Source organism: Caenorhabditis elegans, chromosome I, assembly GCF_000002985.6.
Source record: "Caenorhabditis elegans chromosome I".
In the NCBI taxonomy this organism is placed as follows: Eukaryota; Metazoa; Nematoda; class Chromadorea; order Rhabditida; family Rhabditidae; genus Caenorhabditis; species Caenorhabditis elegans.
Genome location: NC_003279.8, coordinates 1,387,004 through 1,403,066, shown reverse-complemented (window position 1 = coordinate 1,403,066; position 16,063 = coordinate 1,387,004). Strand labels below are relative to the sequence as shown.

General features: G+C 29.2%; 2 protein-coding genes across 2 annotated transcripts; one reads left to right on the top strand and one right to left on the bottom strand.

The window, feature by feature from the left end:
• Positions 1 to 91: 91 nt before the first annotated feature.
• Positions 92 to 8,498, bottom strand: Y92H12BR.7 (Phytanoyl-CoA hydroxylase-interacting protein-like C-terminal domain-containing protein; the record flags this gene model as incomplete). The annotated part of the gene is made up of 6 exons (NM_058447.3): positions 92 to 975; positions 3,720 to 3,899; positions 5,360 to 5,551; positions 6,955 to 7,128; positions 7,193 to 7,308; positions 8,287 to 8,498. 6 exons carry the CDS (start codon positions 8,496 to 8,498, stop codon positions 125 to 127), a joined length of 1,725 nt encoding a protein of 574 aa, NP_490848.2. The 3' UTR covers positions 92 to 124.
• Positions 8,499 to 10,307: 1,809 nt separating this feature from the next.
• Y92H12BM.1 (WW domain-containing protein) lies at positions 10,308 to 13,819 on the top strand (the record flags this gene model as incomplete). The annotated part of the gene is made up of 3 exons (NM_001377633.1): positions 10,308 to 10,486; positions 11,771 to 11,954; positions 13,622 to 13,819. The coding sequence occupies 3 exons, from the start codon at positions 10,308 to 10,310 to the stop codon at positions 13,817 to 13,819; spliced, it is 561 nt and encodes a 186-aa protein (NP_001364800.1).
• Between the last annotated feature and the right edge of the window lie 2,244 nt (positions 13,820 to 16,063).

The window sequence follows — 16,063 nt, the reverse complement described above, 5'->3', positions numbered from 1 at the left end:
AAAATTTGAAATTTTTTGCAATTTTTCTGAATTTTTTGGCTCTTTTTTGAAAAAAACCCCCGAAAAAGTGAAATTTGGAATGTTTGCCAAAGCATTTTTTCGCATTTTCCCCTGCTTCAAAACCCTAATTCTTCAACTTCTTAATCTCTTCAAACAACGCATCTCTCCGCTTATTAAACCCCGTAACAAAATCATTCAAATTCCTAAATATCGACGTCATCGATGCATTCTTCTCCCGAGCCACAGCCTTATTCATATGATCCACAGCTTTCACAAGTTCTGGATCAAGCTTCTCCGCGAGCTCCTGAGCCGTCAGGCTCCGTTCTTCAACTCGATCTATCAGATAGGCCAGGGTATCTGCCACCTCCGAATCCACATGACCACAACCCTCTCGAAGTATCGTAGTCATCGTAGAGTCTACATTTTTCACTGAAGCAGCTTCCACCACCGGAGCCACTGGAAGCTTCTTCTTTCCAATCGGATACAAATTGCACATTGTGCATTGCTTATTGTTCGGTAGACCTCCTATCCTGGACGTTCCTGCTCCGGTCGCCATAATCGCTGAGAATTGTCCCATGTCTAGCTGTATGTCCTCTGTGTAATAAAGTTCTACCCATAGTGTATAATTAACATAGAATCTCCACTGGCCGAATTGATCTACCACCGGCGGTACGAGCTTCACAAACGGATTCGAGAGTGGATTCAGCTTTACCAGCTTCTCGCGGCAGTACAAATCGGTCTCCGAGTTCACCAAACAAATCACCACTGTCACGTAGTGTATGTTCTTGTTGCAGTAAAAATCGGCAAAATAGAAATTGTGACGTTCTGGATTCAGAATAACGAAACAGTTTATGACCATTCGGACATTTCCAAATGGGGAGAACTGGGGAAGTGTGAGGTCGGGGAGCAGGCGAGCCGAGAAGAATAGGCCATTGATTTTTCCATTTATCAGGTTTCCCGGTTGACCATTGTCGTCTGAAAAAACACACTTTTTTCTCTTTTTTTTGCTTCTTTTTCGTGGCTGTTCAAAATTTCGAAAAAAATTGAGCTAATTTTATCCCGGGAACACAAAATTCTGAGAATGCGTATTGCACAACATATTTGACGCGCAAAGTATCTCGTAGCGAAAACTACAGTAGTCCATTAAATTAATACTGTAGCGCTCTTGTGTCGATTTACGGAAATCGTTTTTATTAATTGATAAAATTTTTTTTTTAAATTTTAATCACAAAAATGACAAAATGACAAATATTAAATAAAATTGAATTTAAAAAAAAATCAAGATCCCGTAAATCGACACAACCGCTACAGTAGTCATTTAAAGGATTACTGTAGTTTTCGCTACGAGATATTTTGCGCGTCAAATATGTTGTGCAATACGCATTCTCAGAATTTTGTGTTCCCGTAATAATGCAAATAAATTTTTTAAATTTCTACATTTTCAGACGTTTTTTTTTCGGATTTTTGGAACATATATTTTGAAGGAATTTGTATATTTAAAAAATTGGAAAATTTGGACTTTTAGAAAAATTTCAGTGTTTTTGAAATAATGATGAAAATTTTTTTTAAAAATTGGGAAAAGTTGAAAAAAAGCTTTAAAATTTTTAGGTTTTTTACAACTTTTCCCGAATAAATTTTTTATTATTTTTCCATCATTATTTCAAAAACATTGAAATTTTTCTAATACTCCAAATTTTCCAATTTTTTTAAATATAAAAAATCCTTCAACATATATGTTCCAAAAATCCGAAAAAAAAACGTCTGAAAATGTATACATTTAAAAAATTTATTTTCATTATTACGGTAACACAAAACTCTGAGAATGCGTATTGGGCAACATATTTGACGCGCTAAATATCTCGTAGCGAAAACTACAGTAATCCTTAAAATGACTACTGTTGCGATCGTTCCAAAAATCTCAAAAAAAGTCTGAAAATGTAGAAATTTGAAAAAAAAAAATTTCATTTTAAAAAACACAACCCAAAAAAAACAAAATATCTCGTAGCGAAAACTTCAGTAACCCATTAAATGACTACTGTAGCGCTCTTGTGTCGATTTACGTGATCACATTTTTTTCGAAAATATTTTTGCTTTCAAGTTTCACAGCGATATTCAATTTTTTTATTCATTTTTTGTATTGTTTTGTGCTTTCTTTCACTATTTTATTCATAAATAAATGAATTTAATTGAAAAACGTCCGATATTGGCTTAATTTTGATGAGGAAACTCGTAAAAACGTATTTTTACATTATTACCCGTCTATTGTGCAGATTGACGGGAAATAGTGTAAAAGTACGTTTTTACGAGTTTTCTCATCAAAATTAAGCCAATATCGGACGTTTTTCAAATAAATTCATTTATTAATGGATAAAATATTGAAACAAAGCACAAAACAATACAAAAAAGGAAGAAAAAAAAATTGAATATCGCTGTCAAAATTCGAAAAGATTTTCGTATTTTCGAAATTTGAGCCCGTAAATCGACACTACAGTAGTCATTTAAAGAATTACTGTAGTTTTCGCTACGAGATATTTTGTGCGCGTCAAATATGTTGTGCAATACGTATTCTCGGGATTTTATAGCTAAAATCATCAGCTAAAATATTTTTTTGTTCCACTCATCATTTTTATTGCACATTCTCAATGAAAATTTGAGAAAATTCTGCCATTTTTCATCGAAATTTTGAATGTTCTCGTAATTAAACTCTGTCTTTTGGGACCATAATGAGGCTTCTCACTGCAACTTTTTCCTCACGAGGGACGAGGAAAAGTGGTTTCTAGGCCATGGCCGAGGGGCCGACAAGTTTCAGCGGCCATTTATCTTGCTTTGTTTTCCGCCTGTTTTCTTTCGTTTTTCACAGCTTTTTCCCGTTTTTTCTTATTAAAACTGATAAACAAATATTTTTTGCAGATGCTAAAGCAATTTCCAAGTAAAAAAATTATGTATTCAGTGGGCAAGCAGCGGTGAAAGTGGTCAATGTAATATGATGGATTACGTGAATAAAAACCCAAACTTTTTCTGAAACATGATACATATGCTGCTTAAATGCTGAGACTACCTGATTTTCATAACGAGACCGCTGAAAAAGTTTTGAGGTTTCCAAAATTCAACTTTTTTGGTGAAAAAGTGGAGATTTTCACCAAAAAAGTTCGTTATGAAAATCAGGTAGCGGTCTCGTTATGAAAATCAGGTAGCTTCAGCATCTAAGCATCATATGTATCATGTTTCAGAAAAAGTTTAGGTTTTGTATTCCCGTAATCCATCATATTACATTGACCACTTTCACCGCTGCTTGCCCACTGAATACATAATTTTTTACTTGGAAATTGTTTTAGCATCTGCAAAAAATATTTATTTATCAGTTTTATTAAGAAAAAACGAAAAAAATCGATGAAAAACGAAAGAAAACAGGCGGAAAACAAAGCAAGATAAATGGCCGCTGAAACTTGTCGGCCCCTCGGCCATGGCCTAGAAACCACTTTTCCTCGTCCCTCGTGAGGAAAAAGTTGCAGTGTTTCTCAACAATAATTTTTTTAAAAAGTTTCTGAGAAATTTCACTACAAAATTTGTTAAATTGAGCTCATTTTGGTCTATTTAAGTTACAATATAAATTTTTTTTCTGAAAATTTATCATTTTTATGGATAATTTCACGTCTTTTTTCCACTATTTTCTCTAAAAAGTGAGGAAAAAACGGCGAAATTTTCACGAAATCTTATACCTTTAATATATTTCTGCATAACATCATTACAACAATGATGAATCTCATCCCAATAGACTTTAGGTTTGCATCTGTACACTACACAAAACTCATGCATTAAAGGTTCGGCATTTGGGATTCCACGTTGCACGAATTGATAGCACTTTTGAAGAAGACGCTTCAGCTCGCTGTAGCTGAATTCTGGAAATTTTAGACTCTTTTTAGAGGTTTTTTTGAAAAAAATTATAAAAATCTTGGAGTTTCAGTAATTTTTTTTGATAAAAATTAGCAGGAAAAGATGAAGCTTTCTAAAAATTATTTTTTGAACAAAATCAAAATTTTTGCAACAAAAATATGGAAAATTTAGAAAAATTCAGATTTTCAGTTAAATTTTTTCAGCTTCAAAATACAAATTTACTGAAAATTTGGAATTTTTAGAATATTTTTAGTAAAAAAAAAAAAAACAAATTTTCAGGCAAATTTAAAATTTCCCCGAATTTTGAATTTTGAGCACCAAAAATTGAGATTTTTGGTGCTCAAAATTTAAAAAATTCAATTTTTCAGCATGAAAAGTTCAAAACTAACTAAAAATTCAATTTTTTTCTCAAAAATTCTTCGAGTTTTTACCTTCAAATTTTGATTTTCAGATCTTAAAATTCAGGTTTTTTAAAACTTTTTGAATAATTTTAAATTAATTTTTTCGATTTTTAATCATTTTTTTCCAGTTTTTAATTAATTTATTGGAATTTCAAATAATGTTTCCGATTTTTAATCAATTTTAAAATTAATTTAAAATTAAAAAAAAAAAAAATTGTTTCAATTTTCCACCCTTAGCGGCTCGAAAATTAAAATTTAGGTTTTTTTTTTTTACTTTTTGAATATTTTTTTTTCGATTTTAATTAATTTTTTCCAATTTTAAAATTAATTAAAAATTGAAAAAAATACTTTTTCCAATTTTAAATTATTTTTTTAACTTTTCAAATCTTTTTTTTCAATTTTTTACTCCTATTTACCGCTAAAAATCGAAATTTATTGAATTTTGTTTCTAAAATTTTTTAAATTTCATTTTTTGGACCAAAAAATTTAAATTTCTTTAAATTTTTACTATTCAGAGCTTAAAACTTAGGTTTTTTTTCGAATTTTTTAGATTTTTAATTAATTTCAAATTAATTTTTTTCAATTTTTGATTAATTTTTTTAAAATCAATTTTTCTCCCTTACCTGCTCGAAAATTGAAATTTATGTTTTTTTTAGCTGTTTGAATAATTTTTTCAATTAAAAAATTAATTAAAAATGGAAAAAAAAATATTTTCCCAATTTTAATTATTTCGAATTTTTTAGATTTTTAATTAAGTTTTTTTCAATTTTTAATTAGTTTTCTTTTTCGATTTTTAATTAATTTTTTAATTATTTTTTTCAATTTTTCTCCCTTGCCTGCTCGAAAATTAAAATTTAGGTTTTTTTTTACTTTTTGAATAATTTTTTTCTATTTTTTCCAATTTTTAATTAAATAAAAATTGAATAAAAATTAATTAAAAATTGAAAAAAAATTTCATTTTTTAATTAATTTTTTCGATTTTTAATCAATTTTAAAATTAATTTGAAAAAAATATTTTTTCAATTTTAAATTTATTTTTTCGATTTTTTCTCAGAAATTCTTACCAGCCCGAATTTCCTTGCTCCATATTGCAACAAGAAAATCTTTATCAGTTGATATGCATTTAATTTCAATTTTATAAATATCTCCAGCTGTTACTTGAAGTTCATAATTTTTCGAAGTGGACGGCTGTGGATCGAATGACGTCATTTTTTTGGTTTTTGTGTGGGTGGATGTGATGAGGAATTTGATGTCTTCTGAAAAATTGGAAAATCTTTTGATTTTTAAGGCGCATGGTGGGTCTCGCCGCGATTTGAGTGGAAAATTTTGACTTTCAGACTTTTGTGAAATTTTTAATGAAAATTGCAGATTTTTGATGCCAAAAATCGAAAATTTCAATTTTTTGGAGATTTTTTTCAAAATTTGAATCAAATTATTGATTTTAAAGGCGCATGGTGGGTCTCACCGCGATTTCTGTTTAAAAATCGAGTTTTTCAGACTTTTTTTTGTTAAAAATTAGAATTTTAAATGAAAATTGGAGAATTTTGTTGCCAAAAATCGAAATGTTTAGTTTTTAGAGCAGAAAATTCGTTTTTTTGGAGAATTTTTTGCACAATTTGAATCAAATTTTTCATTTTAAAAGCACATACGTGCTTTTTGGTGGGTCTCGTCGCAATTTTGGTTTAAAATTTGAATTTATTAGACTTTTTTTCGTAAAAAATTCGAATTTTTGATAGCAAAAATCGAAAATTTCAATTTTTTGGAGATTTTTTTTCAAAAGTTGAATCAAATTATTGATTTTAAAGGCGCATGGTGGGTCTCGTCGCGATTTGGGTGTAAAAAATTGAGTTTTTCAGACTTTTTTTTTTTTTTAATTCGAATGTTTTATGAAATTGAGAATTTTTGATGCCAAAAATCAATTTTTTAAACAAAGAAAATAGAAATTTTTAATTTTTGGAGCAGAAAATTCGATTTTTTGTAAAATTTTTTTCGAAAATTTGATTCAAATTTTTGTCTTTAAAGGCGCATGCTTGCTTTTTGGTGGGTCTCGCCACGATTTGAGTTCAAAATTTGATTTTTCAGACTTTTTTTCGTAAAAAATTCGAATTTTCAATGAAAATTGCAGATTTTTCATGCCAAAAATCGTTTTTTCGCACAAAAAAAAATCGAAAATTTATAGAATTTTTGGAGCAAAAACGAATTTTTTCCCAAAATTTGAATCAATTTTTTTCATTTTAAAGGCACATACGTGCTTTTTATTGGTTCTCGTCGCGATCTGGGTGGAAAATTTGATTTTTCAGACTTTTTTTTCGTAAAAAATTCGAATTTCTTATGAAAATTGAAGACTGTTTATGGCAAAAATCGAATTTTTTAATTTTTAGACAATTTTTTCCAAAATATGAATGAAATTTTCGTTTTTAAAGGCACATACGTGCTTTTTAGTGTGTCTCGTCGCGATTTCGGTTGAAAAATCTATTTTTAGACCATTTCTGCGCCAAAAATTAGAATTTCCTAGAAATTTTCCAATAAAAATAACGAAAATTCGGAATTTTTTATTTTTGTTGTAGAAAAGCCCGAATTTTCTGAAAATTTCAAAATCAAGAAGCTCGCTGTGATCGCGCGGCGAGACCCAAAATAATCTAAAAAACGCCCCGCATACTTCTCGCTGTCGGCTGCTGCCATCGAAGCTCAATTTTCTCGGAAAAAACTGAAAATTGGACTGGAATTGTTGCCACATTTGCTCTTTTCTCCGCCGGAATTTCTCGAGCTTTTGCCCGTTTTTTGATAGCATCTCGCATTTGGAGACCCGTACGGAGTCCAGGAACATGGGTATCTGGAAATTTGAATTTTTATAGATATTTTAAGGGACTTTACGGGGGGGGGGGGGAAAATTCTACTTTTCATCAGAGTTTGACGGACAAATTCGCTCATTGGGTTGACGGGCGGCGGCGCCTGGGAGATCAGAGGCTTCTGAACTACTGGCTGGGGCTGACTGAAGACGTTCATTCGATTTCTGAAATTAAAAATTAAAAATGTATTTTGGAGCTAGAAAAATTTCAATTTTCTGCACCGAAATTCGATGCTTAGTGCTGAAAATCTGAATCTCTCTGGAAAATGGAGGAATCTGAGTTAAAAATCTCAAATTTTAGATTTTCTAAAATTTTTATATTAAAAATTAGAATTTTTCCAGAAAATGTTCAATTTGAAGCTAAAAACATTGAATTTTTGAAAAAAAAAAATTAAATTCAGATTTTCAGCACTAAAAATCAAATTTCGGGGCAGAAAATTAAATTTTTTAGCTCCAAAGTACAAATTTTCTGGAAAAATCAAATTTTTAACATTTTTTTTTCATTCAAAATTTCGAAGCAGAATAGGAATTTTTTTAGAAAAAAAAAACCAATTTTCAGCCTTAAAAAATCAAAATTTCTCCGAATTTTGACTTTTGAGCACCAAAAATTGAAATTTTCTTTAAAATTTTAAAAATTTTTTTACAAAACTTCGATGTTTTTAGCTTCAAATTGAACATTTTCTGAAAAAAATTTGATTTTTAATTTAAAAATTTTAGAAAATCTAAAATTTGAGATTTTTAACTCAAATTTATCGCTAAAAATCGAAATTTCTTGAAATTTCAGAAAAATTAAGATTTTTCAGCACTAAGAATCAAATTTCGGAGCAGAAATGAAAATTTTTCAGCTCCAAAATGCAAATTTACTGAAAAATTCGAATTTTTAGCATTTTTTTATTAAAAAAAAACAAATTTTCAGCTTTGAAAATTCAAAATTTCCCCGAATTTTGAATTAAAATTGAAATTTTTAGCCTCAAAAATATCAAAAAATGTAATTTTTTTTTCTCAAAACTTCGATGTTTTTAGCTTCAAATTGAACATTTTCTGAAAATTCTAATTTTTAATATAAAAATTTTAGAAAATCTAAAATTTGAGATTTTTAACTCAGATTCCTCCATTTTCCAGAGAGAAATTCTAAATTTCTACCTCTCATAATTGGTTACATGGCTCTGAGCGCCAACATTTCTCGAAAAATATGGATTGGCGAGCACATTAAGCCATCCGTTGCTCCTTTGAGCCTGAGGTGGTGGTGGCTGGCGAATCGGGCCTCCGCCTTGATTATTCGCGTAGGGACGCCATGAATCCGGTTTGCTGGCTTGGTTGTGCCATGGAGGTTGCCAGCCTCCGTTGAAAGACATCTGGAAGTGCAAAAATTAAAAAAATTTGAAAAAATCGGGTTAAAACCGTTTTTTAAGCGTTTTTCGTCGAAAAAACCAAAAAATTGAATAAAAAACTAGTTACAACGATGCTCCGAAATAACGAGTGAGTGCTGTTTAGCGCCTCTCGAGATATGCGCTGTAGAATTTTAGAGAAATAGAATTCTGAAAAATGGGGCGGAGAGATTGAAAATTATGTAGAATAACAAACTGTTTTCAATTCAATTTTGTGTATTTAAATTATTAAAACATACCGTTCAAAGTTTTACTTAAAAAAATATATGAAAAAGCGCTAATTCTGTATTTTTTCTGGTAGTTCTGGTTCTTCAAGGGAAAAGTCTACCCGAATTGTGAAGTGACACCCAATTTCAGAATTTATTTATTTTTTATTTAATTTAATTTAAAAAACCTTTTTTTTTGGGTTTTCAACCAAATTTCTTAATTTTTTCTCAAATTATCTGTGAAATTTTGTAAAAATCGCTTGTAAAACCTAAAATTTTGCTAGAAAAGTCATGAAAAACAAGAAATATAGGCCGAGTAGGGAAAAAAACCATTTAAAAGTGATTTTTGCGTGGTTTTCTAGTGTTTAATTTGAAATAATTGCGTTTTAAATGTTAAATTCCTGTAGTGTAAGCCGGAAAAGTGAGAAATTAACTGAAGGTAGTGAAAATAATTTAAAAAATTGGAGAAAAACCGATTTTTCAGCGCAAAATTTAGTATATTACAGCTTAAAATAGATTAATTCGATGAAAAAAGGATAAAATAACGGAAATTTTGCTTTCAAATTTGATTTTTCAGCGCAAAATTCGCTGAAATAACTTAAAAATAACGAGAAATAGGTTTAAAATTAAGATTTCCTGGCAAAATATATTCAAAATTGAAAAAAAAAATCAAATTTTTAGAAATTAATTTTTTTGTGGTTAAAAATAGAGATTTTCTCGAATTTTTAAGCATAAGCAGAATTTTTTTTCGGGAAATTTGAATTTTAAAGTGAGAAACAATTTTTTTAAAAATATTAGCATAACATTCGGCGAAAAATCGTGGTTTTTCCGATTTTTTCAAAAAAAAAACTCGTGGAATTAATTTTTTCGGAGTAAAAGCATAAAAATTGGCGAAAAATCCGAGTTTTATGATTAAAAGTTGAGCTTTTTTCGATAAAAAACCTGATTTGAAAGGAAAAAAAGGAAGATTTAGCATAAAAATTAGATTTTTCAGTGCAAAATTCGCTGAAATAACTTAAAAATAGCAAAAATCAGTGTAAAATTAAGATTTCCTGGCAAAATATATTCAAAATTGAAAAAAAAATCGATTTTTAAATTTTAACTAAAAAAAACCTGAGATTTAAAATTTGATTTTTCAGCGTAATTTTCGATGTGAAATCGAGATTTCCTAGCAAAAAAATCAATTTTTTTTCTAAAACTTAAATTTAATATCAATTTAAAATTATAAAATTATAATATTTTATTTTCCCATTAGGACCCTAGAAATCCATTAAAAAATTCTGCCAAACGATGCTCCGAAATAACGAGCCGCCGCGAGCTGTTTAGCAGTGTTGAAGTGAAAATCGATTCTCCCCACCGCCCCGTTCGCCGGGCTGTTTACACATTCCCCGTTTCTCCGCGCTTCGCTTAAGCCAATTTTCCATTGAAAACCGTTGGGTTTACACAACTAAGTGCATGTGTTCTTCCTTTTTTTCCCCGGTAAAAACTATACAAAATTCGCCAATTTTTCCCCCCAAAAACGAAAAAAAAACCAAAAAATTCCAGAAAATTTCACCCCAAATGCTCTAAAATGAGCATAAATGGTGGCACATCAGAAGGGGGCGCCGAGTTCTACGAGAACGGTACGACGGGCTCACGAGCCGCCAACGTCGACTGGGTCGAAATTGTTGAGCCCCAGTCACGGCAGACAATGTACGCCAATTTAGTGACGGGGCAGTGTGCATGGGAGCCGCCACATGGTGCCAGTGTGTGAGTTTAGTTATTCGGGTTTTTTGGGGGCTGGAAATTCGAGAAAATCACGATTTTTAATCCTGAAAATGCGGATTTTTTGTTGAAAAATAAATATTTAAAGCCAGATTTTCCATAGTTCGAGTTTTTTGAGAAAAAAAATTCAAAAAACCTATTGAATTACTCAAAAAATAGGAAAATTCGCGATTTTTAATCTGAAAATTCGGATTTTTCGCTGATTTTTATGCTAATATTGCAAAAAAATTGATTCCATTTTTTTTTACCAGAAAATATTCGAAAATTCTATGAAATTACTCAAAAATTCGAAAAAAATCACGATTTTTAACCGGAAAATTCGGATTTTTCATCGAAAAATTGATTTTTAAAACCAGATTTTCCATAGTTCGCGGTTGTTTCAAAAAATATTTAAAAATTTTACCAAATTATTCGAAAAAGCCGAAAAATCACGATTTTTAACCTTAAAATTCAGATTTTTCGTCGAAAAATTAATATTTAAAGCCAGATTTTCCATAGATCGTGAATTTTTTCAGACAAAAAAAATTCGAAAAACCTATTAAATTACTCAAAAAATCGGAAAAAGCTTAATTTTTAATCATAAAATTCAGATTTTTCGCCGATTTTTATGCTATAATTCCCAAAAAATTCAATTTTTAAAGCCAGATTTTCCATAGTTTGAGTTTTTTTTTTCAGAAAGATCCATTCAATTACCTTTGAAAAATCGATGAAAACTCAATTTTTAACCTTAAAATTCCGAAAATTTCCCCCCGAAAATTCGAGAAAATCTCCATTTTAAAAACAATTTCACCTGATAAAATTCAAATTTTTTGTTCCAAATCGCGACGAGACCCTTCATGCGCCTTTAAAGTAGGAAACTAATGTCAAAAAACTGCCTAAAATATCCAAAAATTCATAATTTTCACCAAAAAACCATAAAAATCGTTAAGTAACCTTGAAAATCTGTAAAAAAAATAATGAAAAAAAAAATCAATTTTAAAAAATCCAAAAAAAAAAGCGGAAATCGATGAAATTATCCTTTGAAATCCAAAAAAAAATTATAAAAATCTATAAAAAACCATTAAAACTGATAAAAATTTACAAAAAAATCTATAAAAAATTATGAAATCTATGAAAAACCATCAAAACTGATAAAAATTTACGAAAAAATCAATAAAAAATTATAAAAATCTATAAAAAAACCATTAAAACTGATAAAAATTTACAAAAAAATCAATAAAAAAAATTATGAAATCTATGAAAAGCTTCAATTTTTCCCGCTTTTTTCAGCAAAACTACACATCAAAATCAGTGGTGGGAGCTGTTTGACTCGAAAACTGGCCGTTATTACTACTATAATGCTTCATCAAGTGTCACAAAATGGCAAAAACCAACAGGAATCGATATCGATATAATTCCACTCGCGAAATTGCAGACTTTGAAGGAAAATACCGAAGGAGGAGCTGTTTCGAAGGTAGAAATTGCCGCGGAATATCGAGAAGAAAATCGGGGAAAAATCGATTTTAAAAGTGGAAATATCGAAAAAATAATGCAAATTGCCGGCGGAAAATCGATTAAAATCGAGAAATTTACTCGATTTTTCACATTTTTAAGTCAAGAAATTGTGAAAAAATCAATAAATTAAAAAAAAAGAAAATTTATTGAAAATCGGATCATTTCTGCAAAATGTAGCATTTCTACAGAAAATATATTCAATTTTTCAGAAATTGTGTATAATTTTTGCTTTAGAAAATCGCATTTTGATATTTATGGATTTTTATGAAATATTAAGCGAATTTAGCGTTTTGGCATTTTCGATGGTAAAAATTGCCGGAAAATCGATTTTAAAAGTGGAAAAATCGAAAAAATAATGCTAAATTGCCGGAAAAATCGAAGAAAACTAGAAGAAAATTCTGAAAATTTCTACAAAAAATCGCGAAAAATCTCTCTAAAAATCTCAGCAGTTTTATTACAAAATTTTATGGAATTTTTTGAAATATACAGAATTTTTGTCTTTTTTGCGGATTTTATGAAGAATCTATTTTTTTTGGAAATTTTTTTAAACTGCAGTAAATATTTAAAAATCTCATTTTGAACTTTTTGAAAAAAAATAAAAAAAAATTTTTTTCGCAGAAATTTTCGATTTTTTATTAAAATATTTGGAATTTAATAATAAAACCGCAGTTGAAAAAAATTCCAGAGAAAAATAATCGATTTTTCATAAAATCACCCTCAAAACGAGATATTTTTGTAGAAATTATGCAGAATTTCCATAAAATTAATGGAATTTCAATTAAATTCCAAAAAAAAAATAGATTCTTCATAAAATCCGCAAAATTTACTAATTAATCTGCTCAAAACGGGATACTCATAAAATTCTCAAAAAAAGACAAAAATTCTTTAAATTTCAAAAAATTCCATAAAATTTTGGAATAAAACTGCTGAGATTTGACGAGATTTTTCGCGATTTTTTGTAGAAATTTTCAGAATTTTCTTCTAGTTTTATCGATTTTTCCGGCAATTTAGCATTATTTTTCGATTTTTCCACTTTTAAAATCGATTTTTCCCGATTTTCTTCGACTTTCCGGCAATTTTTACCATCGAAAATGCCAAAACGCTAAATTCGCTTAATATTTCATAAAAAATCCATAAATATCAAAATGCGATTTTCTAAAGCAAAAATTATACACAATTTCTGAAAAATTGAATATATTTTCTGTAGAAATGCTACAGTTTGTAGATCCGATTTTCAGTAAATTTTCTTTTTTTTTTAAATTCATTGATTTTTTCACAATTTCTTGACTTAAAAATGTGAAAAATCGAGTAAATTTCAGATTTTAATCGATTTTTCCCGATTTTCCGGTAATTTTTTTCGAAAAATTTAGCATTATTTTTTTTCAATTAAATTCCTTAAAAAAAATAGATTTTTCGCAGAAATTTTCAATTTTTTATTAAAGTTTTTGGAATTTCGTATTTAAACTATTCAAAATTACAGTTTTTTAAAAAGAAATTTTCAAAAATAATCGATTTTCCTTCAAATATTTGTGTTTTTTTTTCAAAATTTTGCATTGTCTTGCCCAAAAAAAAATGATGAAAAATTCAATTTTTTTAAAGGAATTTTTCAAAAATCAAAATTTCCAGATCCGCCGAACATGTGAAACTCAAACATCTCCATCAGTCCGTCGTGTGATGAATAAAGTGATGATGACTGGTCCTGTATTTGCACAGAATATATCACCTGAAACTGGTGTTGTAACGTTTCGAAGTAATAGTCAAAACTCGCAAAACACGTTGAATGGGCTTCAGAGCTCTTTTGAGGTGAACATTTTTGGAAACTGAATATGAAATTATTTAAAAATACCAACAAAAAACTATTGCACTGCAACTTTTTCCTCAGGAGGGACGAGGAAAAGTGGTTTCTAGGCCATGGCCGAGGGGCCGACAAGTTTCAGCGGCCATTTATACTGCTTTGTTTTCCGCCTGTTTTCTTTTGTTTTTCACAGCTTTTTCCCGTTTTTTCTTAATAAAACTGATGAATAAATACTTTTTGCAGATGCTAAAACAATTTCCAAGTAAAAAAATTATGTATTCAGTGGGCAAGCAGCGGTGAAAGTGGTCAATGCAATATGATGGATTACGGGAATAAAAAACCTAAACTTTTTCTGAAACATGATACATATGATGCTTAGATGCTGCAATTACCTGATTTTCATAACGAGACCGCTGAAAAATTTTGAGGTTTTCAAAATTCAACTTTTTGTGCGAAAATCTGGACTTTTTCACCAAAAAAGTTGAATTTTGGAAACCCTAAAACTTTTTCAGCGGTCTCGTTATGAAAATCAGGTAGTCTCAGCATTTAAGCAGCATATGTATCATGTTTCAGAAAAAGTTTAGGTTTTGTATTCCCGTAATCCATCATTTTACATTGACCACTTTCACCGCTGCTTGCCCACTGAATACATGATTTTTTTACTTGGAAATTGTTTTAGCATCTGCAAAAAATATTTATTTATCAGTTTTATTAAGAAAAAACGGGAAAAGGCTGTGAAAAACGAAAGAAAACAGGCGGAAAACAAAGCAAGATAAATGGCCGCTGAAACTTGTCGGCCCCTCGGCCATGGCCTAGATGCAACTTTTTCCTCGTCCCTCATGAGGAAAAATTTGCGAATATCTGGGAAAAGCACACAAAAAATTAAAAAATTTTCATAGAAAATGACTTTTTCTTTCGAAAAAAAAAACATTTAAAATTGGTAAAAGTAGTTTTTTTTTTTCAATTTTTTCACTGAAAAAAACCAAAAAAAATTGCCATTGTTGGAAACTATAGAAATAAATGTTTAAAAAATTTATTTAATCCATGATTTTTTGTATTTTTCAAAATTCAATGTAGAATTCTGAAAACTCGGAAAAAATCAAAAAAAATAAATTTTGATTTTTTTTTAATGGAATAATTGGATTTAATTGAAGTTTTTCACAAAAAAATTTCGTGAAAAACATTAATTTTTGAACAAAGTTGCAAAAATTGTCAAAAACTTTGAAAAAAATCTTTTTTTTTTTTTTGAAAAAATCTATAAAAATTTAGAAAAAAAACATAATTTCAATTTTTTCCCCTTGAATTGAGAACAGTTTGGAAAAAAAAATCGAAATTATATAATTTTTGGAACTAATATTCACATTTTCGCTAATTTTTATATTAAGAGAAAACTTCAGTTTTGAAGAAAAAAAAATTGCTTTGCCATGCCCAAAATTTGCTCAAATGAGCGAATTTTGTAATGAAACTTCTCAAAAATTATTCAAAATTTTTTATGGTGGTTCAAAATTTCGAAAAAATCACACTGATCTTAGCTAAAATCCCGAATTTTGGCCACTTTTCCGTGTCGCAGCCCTTTGGAAGTTGACTTTTTTGAAATTATCATTCTTAATTGCATAGTTTGGCAGGCAGTTTATCCCATTTAATTTCGTAAATAAAGGTAAATTTAAAGCCGAATTGGTAACCAAAAATCATCGAAATTGGTTACCTATCGGCTTTAAATGTACCTTAATCAACGAAATTAAATGAGATAAACTACCAAAATATGCAATAAAGGATGATAATTCCAAAAAAAAAAGCCAACTTCGGGCAGATGCGACACGGAAAAGTGGCCAAAAATCGAGATTTCAGTTAAAATCAGTGTAGTTTTGGTGAAATTTTAATTTTTTCTTTTCACCATAAAAAATTTTTGAGCAGTTTCATAACGAAAATCGTTCATTCGAGCCTATTTTTTTGGTCTATATGTTTAAAATCGTAAGTCTTCCTTTAAAGAGCTATAAAAGGATCTCATTCGACAAATGTGTGTTACTTTTAAAATGCTGATGATGTATAAGGTTTAATATATTTTAAACAAAAAAAGTTATGCGAAATTTGGAATTTTTCAAAAATTGAATAATATCGTCTAAATGTCCCTTTTTTTCCTTTTTTTTTGGATGAAAAAATTCGCAAAAAATTTTCCCGTGGTGGAGAGTTGAACTCATGTTGCAAAATCTTCGTTTTTGGTCATTTTTAGAGCCATCTGAAAATGCGCTCATTATCGACACAATCCAATGTTT